Here is a 14062-nt window from a genome sequence, read left to right on the forward strand (position 1 = left end):
CACACACACACACACACACATAAACACATTCATAGAAAAAATGAAATAACAATGATTTTGCTTCATGTGGAAATAACAATTGGGCAAGCTTTGCAATCACTGCAGTAAGCTGGCTTCAGCATGTCATATATAACGAAGAGGATTTAATGAAAATTAAATGAAGGATAGAATACCACGTAAACAATGTCAAATAAGTAAATATTCTGAAGTCACCTGTTCAGGAGGCGTTTTCTTGGCTGTCACTTCCGGTGGTACGGAATGTCCACAGTGGCGTGAAACATTCGTGCTGGGCATGCGCAGTTTGTCGTTGTGCCTCGTTCGGAAGTCAACGCCGTTGATGACCATGTTTTACTTCGCCCATTCCAACTGTGCGATCATAGTTGGCATGGTTGTGGATAGAGCACACACCCCTTTAAGGAGACACACACACTCCTTTAGTATCAAGAATTGACTTCAATATATTTATCGTTTATGGAGGTGTGAAGGTAAAAGCCGGTATGAAACTCCGCTTAGCCTAGCTCGGTTTATGGGATTAAACAAGGACTGTTCGACTGAGACGGTTGTACACTGTGTCCTAGAGGGTATACTGTGTCTGAGTGGGGTATACTGTGTCCTAGAGGGTATACTGTGTCTGAGTGGGGTATACTGTGTCTGAGTTGGGTATACTGTGTCTGAGTGGGGTATACTGTGTCTGAGTGGGGTATTTATGTGAAAACTGTGGCATGGTATCTAAGTGTGCGCGCACACACACACGTGCATTCACATCGCTATATGTCTGCAATGATATCACCCGAAAAGGTTGATCTATATATATAACTTTCATTTAGCACTTTAATATTGAAATGGCGGATGATTTCAAGTGTAATATTAACGCGGGTCCAAAGGTAAGATTTTATCATGAATACCCCACTCAGACACAGTGCACTGACACCTAGCTCACCTCTTAATGTCAATTGGGCGGTCGGGTAGCCTAGTGGTTAAAGCGTTCGCTCGTCATGCCGAAGACCCGGGTTCGATTCCCGACATGGGTACAATGTGTGAAGCCCATTGTGTCCCCCGCCGTAATATTGAAAAAAAACGGCGTAAAACCATACTCATTCACTCTTAAAGTCAAGCGCCAGCCAGGGTGACAACAAATCTTTTAACCTCTACTGGTATGAAGCGGACGGGGATCGAGCAATCAAGTTTTCGCTCTCCAAGCTGAGGCTTAATCCACTGCGCTGCCTGGCGCTCGGTTAGTGGGTTTAAACAAGGACTGGTCGGCTCGGACTATACTACATGTGTCCTAGTCGGGTAGATTGTGTCTCAGAAGCGTAGTTATGTGAAGACGGTGGCATGGTATCTCAGTGCGCCAGCACTTTAAAACCAACATTAGTCCGGACTAGTAAAAGCAGCCACACACCTATACAGCCAATCTGTGGTCATAAGATTGCAGTCAGAATTTACGGAACATGAGCGCCGGCCAAGTATAAGGTTGTTTTGCAAAACTAAGGACACTGCGAGACACTCCTGTCTCCGATTGGGACAGAAATATGTATCTGTTATAGAGTAACAATTTAACTTGACCACTGTCCCATACACCATCGGAAACAGTACTGACCTCACTCTCAGGAGCGCACTGTCGTTCTCCTGTAGCGTCAAATCATTTTCAACTTTTAGCCTTTTTCTTTTAGCTCGTGAGTATGGCCACTCAACGATTATGCTAATGGACTACCCCTTGACTAAAGGTTCCTAGAGTGGATATCATAATGAACTTCTTGAGAGTAAAGTGTATTACGGGTAGCCAGTGAGCGCTAGTTAATATCACAGTGAGACTTACCTCATTGTGCCACGTTTAGCATCACTTGTATTTTCTACACATATGTCCAAACTGTTAGTTATAACTATGGTGACCTGTGCAGAACGGGATTTCCATTGTGACGTATATAGGCCACGTGTTACTTTAGATATTCCAGCCTTTGGGTATCACTCGCTGACTTCCTTTAATTTGTTTTGTGTTGTTGAAGAGTGAGTGAGTATGGTCTACGCCGCTTTTAGCAATATTCCAGCAATATCATGGCGGGGGACACCAGAAATGGGCTTCACACATTGTACCCATGTCGGGAATCGAACCCGAGTCTTCGGTGTGACGAGCGAACGCCCCTTTGTTGAAGAGTATATACATTTAAGAATCTCAGGAATTTCAAAATGTTTAAACTCACACACGACCACAACACTAATTTCGAAATACTGCGATAAGAATTTAAATATATATGCTAATGTTTGTCATGGTTTAGTAATCTATCACCAGTTGTATATCTGGTAAGATAAGGTATGCGATTTAGAAGCCCCAAAATAGAACCATTTACTATTCACTATCGAAAAATGATAACTCATTTGATAACCTGAAGCGTAAAGAGTTGTGAGTCTTGCAGGTGCTATTAACGGCGATAATATATACAGACCGGGTAGGAATGTAAAAACAACTGCTGTTTATCTCTCAAATGGGCGCCTTTAGATAGAAGAACGCTATATAAGACCGTACAGTTTTGCTAGAGGTGTTGGCACAGCGATTCAACTATGGTAAGTACAGGCGGCCAAACATTGTATACTCATATGGGATTCGAACCCCGATCATCTGGGTGACGAGTTGACGCTTAAACTACTCTTTTACCCGACTAGAGTGAGTGAGTGAGTTGAGTTTGACGTGACTTTGAATAGTATTGCAGTTATATCACTAAGCGTCAGCGTAATGGGAGGAACGGCTAAAGTGATGCAAGTTCATGTAGTCAGTTGATGTAGCTGCGGGAACCGTATCTCTGTGGTGCTCCGTGTAAACAATTTTGATATTGGCATGTTACACAGACCTACGGGCTGTCACATACTGTTTTCCTAATAAATCCAAATCCACATCTGCACTGCTCTTCACATGCTCCCGCAAAGCGCATGCGTCGTGACCTTAAGACAAATGCAGATTCACTTCCGGAGAGACTTGCCTTCAAGTACGAGTACGGTAAACTACGTTTATAACGAACACGCTTATAACGATTTTCCGGATAAAACGAACTGTTTCTTGATCCCGTCCTTCTTGTGTATATATGTTGTACTTATGCTTATAATGAACTACGGTTGTAACAAATTGAAATAAGTGGTTCCCTTTGAGTTCGTTATAACCGTAGTTTACTGTACTTGTATTTTACCGCTTGGAAGAAACCGAAAGACGCTACATGTATTCCAGAGAAACCAAGAATCAAGTCGTGTCTGATTAATGTGGATGAAATCCTAAAGTAGCGCAGGTTGTACAAGTTGACTGCGATCATAGTACCAGTGACAAACCAAAGATAATCAACCAGGGCCACGCAAACTTCAAAACGTCCAGAATAGCAACATGTACCAAAACAATGCGATGACCACAACTAATTGTTTATTTAAATATCATTATTAATTACATGTACTCAGATGCTTCTCTGATGGTTCACTGGTTGTTCTTGAAGGAGAAAAAACATAGGCAAACTCATTAAAATCAGATCTTTTACTCCGATACGACACCTCCGTGCTTCAATATCTGAGGTTACCTCCATTGTAAGTCGGGGCGGTCGAGTAGCCTGGTGGTTAAAGCGTTCGCTCGTCACGCCGACGACTCGGGTTCGATTCCCGTCATGGGTACAATGTGTGAAGCCCATTTCTGGTGTCCCCCGCCATGATATTGCTTGAATATTGCTGAAAGCGGCGTAAAACCATACTTACTCACTCCGTTTGGAGTCTCGGTACGAGTGAGCGAAACATTCAAACTAGTACATCCGATTTAATATATGTATCCTGAAAACGAAGCAAAATACTAATCCGAAAGTAGAAAGTCTAACGTCCCTTTATATTGTTTTGGATATTTTATACATCCTGTCGTTTCTGGGCGCCATGGCACCCTTTAGGGAGTACCATTGAAGGAATAATTGTCTTCTATGTGGGTTTTCTTTCGTAAATTTCCGAATCTATGTGGTTAAAAAAATGTCGAAATGGTGATTGTCGATGAAAGTTCACCTGATACGACCTTCTATGGATCTGATTTGAATGAGATTAAATATGAAGGCTAAGTGCATTGTGTGAGGAAATTACAAAGTCATGTTCCATGTTTCCAGATCCGCTACGCCAGTTTCGCCTTGTTGGTCTTGATTGGGTACGCGTATGGGAATGTGCGCCACACCACCACCACACCCTTCCCACATGTCGACCTTCAGGGCAGGATTGATAACTTCCACGTCCGGATGGAGCAGATCATGCGCCAGATGATGATGCAGCAGTTGTACGTGGAGGAAAGAATCCGATCTGACGGGCAGTCTGGGGTCAAACAGATCAGACAATACCATGACGGCACAAGACCCTATTATTCTGAGACGCACACATACAAGTGAGTCAGTCAGACAGATGGTGCAACGATGGTACAAGACCTTATTATGCTGAGACACACCTTCATGGTAGATCAGTCAGAAAGATGGTGCCACGATGGTACAAGACCTTATTATGCTAAGACACACCTTCATGGTAGATCAGTCAGAAAGATGGTGCCACGATGGTACAAGACCTTATTATGCTGAGACACACCTTCATGGTAGGTCAGTCAGAAAGATGGTGCCACGAGGGTACAAGACCTTATCATGCTGAGACATACCTTCATGGTAGGTCAGTCAGAAAGATGGTGCCACGATGGTACAAGACCTTATTATGCTGAGACACACCTTCATGGTAGGTCAGTCAGAAAGATGGTGCCACGAGGGTACAAGACCTTATCATGCTGAGACATACCTTCATGGTAGGTCAGTCAGAAAGATGGTGCCACGATGGTACAAGACCTTATTATGCTGAGACACACCTTCATGGTAGGTCAGTCAGAAAGATGGTGCCGCGATGGTACGATACCTTATCATGCTGAGACACACCTTCATGGTAGATCAGTCAGAAAGATGGTGCCACGATGGTTCGAGACCTTTTTATGCTGAGACAGACCTTCATGGTAGATCAGTCAGAAAGATGGTGCCACGATGGTACAAGACCTTATCATGCTGAGACACACCTTCATCGTAGGTCAGTCAGAAAGATGGTGCCACGATGGTACGAGACCTTTTTTGCTGAGACAGACTTCATGGTAGATCAGTCAGAAAGATGGTGCCACGATGGTACAAGACCTTATTATGCTGAGACACACCTTCATGGTAGGTCAGTCAGAAAGATGGTGCCACGATGGTACGGGACCCTATTATGCTGAGACATACCTTCATGTTAGATCAGTGAGAAAGATGTGCCACGATGGTTCGAGACCTTATTATGCTGAGACAGACCTTCATGGTAGGTCAGTCAGAAAGATGGTGCCACGATGGTACAAGACCTTATTATGGTGAGACATACCTTCATGGTAGGTCAGTCAGAAAGATGGTGCCACGATGGTACAAGACCTTATTATGGTGAGACATACCTTCATGTTAGGTCAGTCAGAAAGATGGTCCCACGATGGTACAAGACCTTATTATGGTGAGACATACCTTCATGGTAGGTCAGTCAGAAAGATGGTGCCACGATGGTACAAGACCTTATTATGGTGAGACACACCTTCATAGTAGGTCAGTCAGAAAGATGGTGCCACGATTGTACAAGACCTTATTATGCTGAGACATACCTTCATGGTAGGTCAGTCAGAAAGATGGTGCCACGATGGTACAAGACCTTATTATGCTGAGACACACCTTCATGGTAGGTCAGTCAGAAAGGTAGTGTGATGACGGTACGAGGCCCTATCATGCTGAGACGCACCATCAGTCGGGTCAATGAGAAAGAAAGTGCCATGATGGTACAATACCCTATTGTTCTAAGAAACACCTTCAGGTTTGTCAGTCAGAAAGATAGTGCCATGACGGCACGACACCCTATTATTCTGAGACGTACACCTTCAGGTAGGTCAGTCAGGTCAGATTATGCGATGAAGGTAGGAGGCCACTCACTTACTCACTCCGATCGTAAAGATCTCGAGAACGTTCAAATGAGAAAGAGGATTCCAATTGTACATTAACGTCAAATAGGATCTGTCTACATTGGAAGAGCCTCCGGATCCCCTTTTGACCCTTTGTTATTTACGGAAGAGACACAGATAATACAAGTACTGCTCGTCCCATCTTAAGGAATAAAGGGATTCCAAATTCCAATGATTCAATAGTATTTGAATGGCTGACCAAGCCAATGATTGAATAAGCAGTTATTTTTGTAAACTTATTTATTTATAAGAACTGACTTGGATGTATAATAGTGAAAACTGGTCTTCACGCTTTTACTTAAATCCACTAGGCTAAGCGTATTTTCGCAGCTGGACATACTGGTGTTTACCCTCACACCCCGTGAACGGTTAATATATTGAAGTCAATTCTTGATACTTAAGGAGTGTGTGTCTCTCCTTAAAGGGGTGTGTGCTCTATCCACAACCATGCCAACTATGATCGCACCGTTGGAATGGGCGAAGTAAACATGGTCATCAACGGCGTTGACTTCAGAACGAGGCACAACGACTACAAACTGCGCATGCCAAGCACGAATTCTTCAATGTTTCAAGCCATGACGGACATTCCGTTCCCTGGTGTACCACCGGAAGTGACGGCCAAGAAAACACTCGTAGAACAGGTATGTGACTTCAGAATATTAACTTATTTGACATTATTAACGGAGTATATTATCTTTCATTTAATTTTCATTAAATCCTCTTCATTATATATTGACACACTGAAGCCAGCTTACAAACTGCAGTGATTGAAACGTTTGCCCTATTTTATTTTCAAATGGAGCAAAATAATTGTTTTTCATGTTTTCTCTGAATGAATCAATGATTGAATGAATGAACGAATGAACGAATGAACGAATGAACGAATGAATGAATGAATGAATGAATGAATGAATGAATGAATGAATGAATGAATGGTCATCTAGGAGTCAATGTATTGTGTCAGAGTCGAGTATTCATGTTAAGATCTCACATTAGGACCCTCGGTAATTATATATGAGCAACCATCAACAAAGGGGTAAGATGACTCACAATCAGCCATGTCATAGCGCCTGACCGCTGCAACCTCTTTGGCGACAAGCACGAGATACTAGAACCTTTGCTGACCTATTGCTGGGAACTATTAATAGAATAATTCGTATTGTAGTAATATTAACGGTCTGCCCGATGACCACCATCCGTTACCTAAATAGTTTTTCGGGCCTCAATGGGGCAGTGATATAATTCTTGATTTCACCCATACCGCATCCCTCCACATATAGTTCCAATAAAGAAAAGCTTTACACATTGGTATAAAAAGTATCCATGAAGAAAAGGGATACTCAAAGGTTAGTTTAATATAGAAAGAAGGTATGCAACTGGATATCAAGCAACATTTCACATAAAAAAGGTGTGTAATGTAATAGTCACGTGAACGAGTGAAACTAGTGAAACCAGTTCCAATATGGCTTCTTCTCAATGCTGGCCGAGCTGACCTGCGGGATTGAGGTGAGCCATGTGCTATGAACTCGTCTGTTTCAACACTTGCCTTGCCTTTGCAAGTGTTTGTGACGCGTGCCACAGAGGGGCAGGATAGCAAAGATCTGATATTATCACTGTTTGATACACAACATGCACACTTGCTTTTGATGTGGTCGGAGTCGTGCAGCTGCCTCTACGTTTTGCGGAGATTTCTTTTGACAATAGAAATGTTACTTTGATCTATTCCACTATCGTCTTACACAGGTGGCGGAAATGAGAGAATGGTTCCGAGCCTGGAATGACCAGGACCATAGCACTCGAGACTACAGGAAGTACTTTAAACCCGTCCTGTGTTACATGGAAGCAGCATGGACGATGGACACCGAACATTTCTCCGAGCCCTTCAGCAGCGACCGACACGCCATCGACGCAACCAGCTGGCTGGATCTTCAGGAAAAGGTCAGGTTCACATCCTACTCCGGGAGCAAGAACGTCAATGAGAACTTCGCCTATCTCCCTACAGCAATCATGGAAGTGGTAAACGGCACTCCAGAGTTCGCCCAGTGGAACTACCGTATTCTGTGTCATCCACTGAAGAAAAACATTCCCTTGAAGTACTTCCATGTCGTAGATGACCTCTCTTCAAGACTTCCTCATGGTGAGACCATGCGTGAGTTCAGTGAAAGTCGGTCAGGGCGATTTTCTCTCTACGATGAGGATGGGTAAGTAAGTGCATGTCGCTTGAATGTCCAATATATTTTCTTAAAACGTTATGCCTATTTTGTTTTATGTTCTCACTTTCACGACCCTCCCTTACAGTAGTAAAGCCTACACAAGCTTGCTTGTAAACTGTTTTGACTTTTCGGTAGATTTCACTCCTTTCGCGTTCTAAATCAAAGGAAGTAGCCCTTTCAAGGATTTTTATGTCCGGCCAATTTTGTTTTTATATTTGGATATTTGTTTAGAAACTTTTTATTGTTGCATGTTTGTCATATTTATAAAACGATTGAGAAAAGAAAGAACAATGTCGCCTGTTTTTATAACCCTTCATTGATTTCCTCTCTAGAATGGAATTACTATCATGATAATATGGATACTATAAAAATCAAAGCAAAAATATATATGGTTTATGTAGCTAGAGGCCACAACGCTACTATTAACACAGACAATATGTTATAATAACAATCCCTGATTTATCATTAGAACAGTGCAGTGACGGATTATGAGTGAGTGAGTTGGTTTAAGGCAGCTTTGGACACTATTTCAGTTATATTATGACCTGTCAGATTTCTTTGGCAATACCAAAGGGCACAGGTACAATGCCGAATAACAAAACCGGTGCAAATCTGCCAACGAGCCATCGAGCAGCTGCTTGTAGCACGGATAAAGGCACAACTTGTGACGCCATAGGCTATACGACGTAATGTATGTCTTGGGTCAACAGTGCACATCTTCCCGAGGCAAGGGAGTTAACTGACTGTAAAAGGCTGGAATTTCTGGGCTATTACAATTATGTCCCTTCTATGCCCCTCCTATTGACCAATCAGATTCCACTTCTCATATCACTTGCATTTGCTTCAAACAAAATGGCGGCGCCCATTGAAGACGATCTGATCCATAATCAAACCTATATTGTGATAAAACGCGTCTTACTTCGCGAAGTGCATCAAATCTGTTGAGTACCTTGATTAATTACATGAAAAGATTTGGAAAATATCTGTCGACGCCGATTTAGCGGTACACATGCTTTGCAAATCCTGCAATCGACCGAAATCTGCACGTCACTTTCCGAAACGGTTGTCGATTTAGCTACACGATTTTGATTGGACTATGCAGAGACTCGTTAGTTCAGCCAAAATATTACTCCATAATTCCAACCTAGTTCGGCAAGGGTGGAAACTGGACTTTTATAGTCAGTTAACACCCTTGCCTTGGGAAGGTGATAGTGTAAGGCCAGTATGATTTATTCTTCCGCTTTAAAAATCTCTGTATACTTTTTAAGAATGTTTGTACGCATCAGTCTTTCTACATCTTCTATCAGCGGGAAGACCTACTCGCTCATGGACGACTTGATGAGTGAAATTCCCGGCAAGGACAACTACCAGGCCAATCTGACGGAGGACGTCTTCGGCGAGCTACTGTACGACGCCTCAAAGACAGACGATACACCCCTTAACACAGGTATGTTCCCCTGACCTGTTACTATTGCTTCAAGTTATATTTTCTTTCACATTTCTTCTCATTGAAAGTGTCAAAGATTGTAATTGGGACCCATAAGGAAATACTGGTTTTCAGCGAACCATTTGCGCCCCTCGTGGTTTATTCTCCTTGCAGTGTTTTATTGAACGATAAACAATTCCCACTCGTCGTGCACTTCTTAAATATTACGGTGGGGTTAGCACAAAATGGAATGTTGGGAATCGAATCCTGATCTTGTTTGTGACGAGCGAACACTTTAACCGCTAGGCTACCTCTATGCACAAAATGGATCACACATTATTTCCATGTTGGGAATCGAATCCTGATCTTGTTTGTGACGAGCGAACACTTTAACCGCTAGGCTACCTCTATGCACAAAATGGATCACACATTATTTCCATATTGGGAAACTTAATCTGATCTTCTGTGTGTAGAGCGAACACTTTGACCGAAAGAAATGGACAAAACCCATTCCACAGTCTCTACTAAAAACAGTGTCGATTGCACGATTCCGACTATATCATAAGCATGTGTTTATAAATCACTGTCAAATAGACTAGTGATGACTTGTGATGATATTTCATGCTTTACATAACGGTACAATTCTGTCTCAAATAAATGTGGTGTTATGATGAGCACGGATATAGGGTATAAATTACCTTACGGTCATAGAGACCAGAGTGACACTTTGAAGTGACCGGTGTTTCCAGGTTAATATGAATATCCGCGCTGAAAGTGGAACGGTGATATAACTTGTGATTTGATTTGTGACGTCATACTCCAGTGCAATTTGCAGATAATGTCTCAATCGAGAAGGATCCTATTTTGAAATAAAACTGTCCTCAGGCCAATAACATGTGGTCACAACGCAGTATCATGTGACTATAAACAAACAAGGCTGGCGCCTAGCTATAATAAGAAGAACTGAGTCTGCATCACAAACATATTGTTTTCCAAGGCAAAGCTGTGCAATGAATGAACTAAGGCAGAGGTATTATATTACTTGACTTTCACTTACCTTCTGCTATTCATAGGAGTAACAACGGGAGTACTCGGTATGCGTACGTAAAGGTGATTGTAAGGGCGCTTCCAGTGGAAGCTAATTTGGCACTCCTTGTGGTCTAATCTTAAATTGCTTGCCATTATCTATATTTCTCTAGGTTACTACCACCGGTGGTACAAGGTGGGGAAAAGTGGATCTCCAAAAGAGGTCGCGCATCGTGGTTTCTCCGACCGGAACCTGTGGGTGGCGCAGACCACCCAGCCCCGCGTTGCCCCCATGAGTGTGGATCAATGCACACTGGACCCTGTCTCACAAAACAAGGTTTGGCAATTCTTAAATTTTAAACGATACTTAACATGGATACAAATATGTTTAGTACTAACTGACAATTCGCCATAACCCGAATTCTTTGTTTTTCCTGAATTGACTTGTACTTTGTACATTTTTAAGAAGTAGAAATGGGTGTCCGGTTGTAACAACGTTCGTTTGTCGCGCCGAATCCCAGGTTCGATCCCCCACATAGGTACAATGTTGTAATCACATTCTTGGCGTGCCCCGCTGTGGGTGTGCTGTTTTAAGCGGCGTAAATCTAACTCACTGATGCACTTTTTAAGGCCCAGGGAATATCGGTTTTTGTTGTATGTTTAGACGTGCCAGTCCTGGACCCGGCGCTACACGTACGCCGTACCCCTCGAAGTGATCTACTTGAGCCCCTTATACAGCTGGAACCCACACGATCTGGAGTTCTGGCCAAGAGGATCCCAGGCTTTTGAAATCCAAAGGGTGGGAGGCAAGACGAACGACACGGCATACAACGGTACTGGTTTCAAGACCTTCTACCACACACCTGTTGAATTCTTCACGGGCAAGGAAGTGGCCAGGGATCCTGCTGACACCACCAAGAGCGGTGTTGGGATGCTGGACAAACACGGGAAGGTGCAGCTAGTAGGGGCTTCGGGCACTAGGATCTTCCTTCCAAATATCCCGGGGGTAGGGACACTGAGGATGCGGTACCCCATCGTGCCTGTCCATGGAGAGGGTTCTGGGGTGTGGAAGGAGCTTGACGCTCTCAAAGACATGGTGATGGACATGGAAAAATACAAGGGACTCTTTGAGAATCCTCCAAACCTCTCCGGCTCCAGCAACGTCACTGACTCCGCTGAGGTCAGAAAACGTTACCTTCATTAAATATTGCCATTTTTTTTTACATGCAGGTGAGGTAGAATATAGGTGCATGTAAATACAAGTGGGGGTGGGGGTGTAGATGGTGCATGCTAATGTAGCTTCTCCACTTGTATCAACCCCGGGACCACCTCCGTGCTGTAGTGGATAGAGCGTCTGCCCGGAGAGCAGAAGGTCGGTGGTTCCAGGTTAAATGGATACCCTGCCCGGCACCCGGCACCCGGCACCCGGGACTAACGGGGTGAAACAAGGACTGGTCGGCTCGGAGTCAGTATACTTTGTCTGAGTGGGGTATTCATGTTAAAACTGAAGCATGGTATCTCAGTAGGCTAATGACGATTTTTGATTGCTAGCCCACTGAGATACAATGATGCAGTTTAACATGAATACCCAACTCAGACACAGTATACTGACCCCGAGCCGACCAGTCCTTGTTTTAGTCCCTTAATGCCAAGCGCCAGGCAGGATAACAAGAGGTACCATCTTTTAATGTCTTTTGGTATGACTGTGGCGGGGATCGAACCCCGGACCCTCCGCTCTCAAGCGGACGCTCTGCCACTAGACCACGGAGCCGGTGTTATGGAATATGAAGACCCGTCATTGGCTGAATTTACGGGTCTCACTTGCATCAACTGAAGTTATCAAAAGTTTAAGTCGTTTAATTGTGAACTTAAATACCATATGATGTTGTTTAGGCATCAAGGATCGTCCAGGCGTCCAAGTCGCTGCTTTCGTTGTGCAGAGCTGCGTCCCTTAGTAGAACCAGGATCAGGCACCTTGACTTTAATCCTTGGTAACGCACACAATACGACACGACACCCTGGGTTCCACTAAATATGAAAGTGGTAAACGTCCAGACTTACCTCGGGCTTTCCTCCCACGCGAAGCTGACTCAATCAAACTCATGCTGTGTGAAAAGAAATCGCATATCACTCTCATAGAAACATGGGTGAGTGAGTTTGCTTTAAAGCCGCTTTGAACAGTGTTACAGTTAAAAATGGCCAATCAGCTTTATGTGGGTAGAAAGCCCGAAGTGATGCAGGTCTCAGACGTTTACCACTTCGATGAAACCACATGCCTGGCAGTGGAGCAGACAGACCTAGATAAACAACCGTGTCGAACTGGAATTCGAAGCCACTATCATATGTTCCTGGTGTGTCCAAGGGGCGCAACTCTGCCCTGCGATTTAGGGCGCCTTAAACGACTGGGCCACCCGTGACCCCACTCCTAGAAGAAGAATGACAGTCATTTGCTGTAACTTTAATAACATCTTAACTGTAACAGTTTGAATATCACGGATGGTGTAATATTTATGACGTCATTGTATTATCCAGATGACGTTACACCTGAGAACCGGCGTCGCAACCAAGAATCCACCAGGTCCACACGTCCATGACGTCTTCTTGTCCCACGACGTTCAGGATACCTTGAAATCTGGAGGTCACACAAGGATTTTCACAGGCGAAGCTCTAGGTCACACCCATCAGCTGCTGATTGGCTACCGCAACACGTACACCATCATGCAGTGTGACGGAAGCCAGGTCTGCTGGGATGGCCATCCTTCCACTTTGTATCCAGTAGACTAGCCTCCTGGTGAGGTGATGAATAAATTGCATGCAAATACTAACCATTGTGTAGGAGACATTTATACAGGACTGAGTGCGTATGTTTTTTTATCCGCTTTTGGTGATATTCCAGCAATATCACGGCGGGACGCCAGAAATGGGTTTCACACGATCATAAAGCAATGCGTCGTACATCCGATTGTATTTGCTGGCGACTATTAACGTCATAGGAAATCGGGAATAGCTAATATTGTAGTTCTCAGGGTGAGTATGGTTTTACGCCGATTTCAGCAATATTCCAGCAATACCACGGCGGGGGACACCATAAATGGGCTTCACACACTGTACCCATGTTGGGATTCGAACCCGGGCCTTCTTTGTGACGTGAGAATGCTCGCTTTAACCTTGGTCAGAAATTGCATCAGTGCGACTGACTGTGTGTTTGGTCTAACTCCGCTTTAAAGATTTTTTTACTTGTTTCATGGCGTGCAAGCAGAGATGTTTTATCAATATTGGCTAATTGGGGATTTGAAGCCATGATCATAGGATCCTGAAATTACTGAGGGAGTGAACTCTGCGCAGACACATAGACGTTTACTGTTTACAAAGACCGCCTCAGTGGTTAAGTAGACAGAA

At 43.7% G+C, this 14062-nt stretch overlaps 1 protein-coding gene across 1 annotated transcript; it reads left to right on the top strand.

The window, feature by feature from the left end:
- Positions 1–2428: 2428 nt before the first annotated feature.
- On the top strand, positions 2429–13488 carry LOC124152215. The gene is made up of 8 exons (XM_048381657.1): positions 2429–2562; positions 4116–4384; positions 6423–6639; positions 7742–8199; positions 9519–9658; positions 10837–11000; positions 11328–11843; positions 13196–13488. Exons 1-8 carry the CDS (start codon positions 2560–2562, stop codon positions 13445–13447), a joined length of 2019 nt encoding a protein of 672 aa, XP_048237614.1. The 5' UTR covers positions 2429–2559; the 3' UTR covers positions 13448–13488.
- Positions 13489–14062: the final 574 nt, after the last annotated feature.

Source organism: Haliotis rufescens, unplaced genomic scaffold (assembly GCF_023055435.1).
Source record: "Haliotis rufescens isolate VD_foot unplaced genomic scaffold, xgHalRufe1.0.p SCAF_4, whole genome shotgun sequence".
NCBI lineage: Eukaryota > Metazoa > Mollusca > Gastropoda > Lepetellida > Haliotidae > Haliotis > Haliotis rufescens.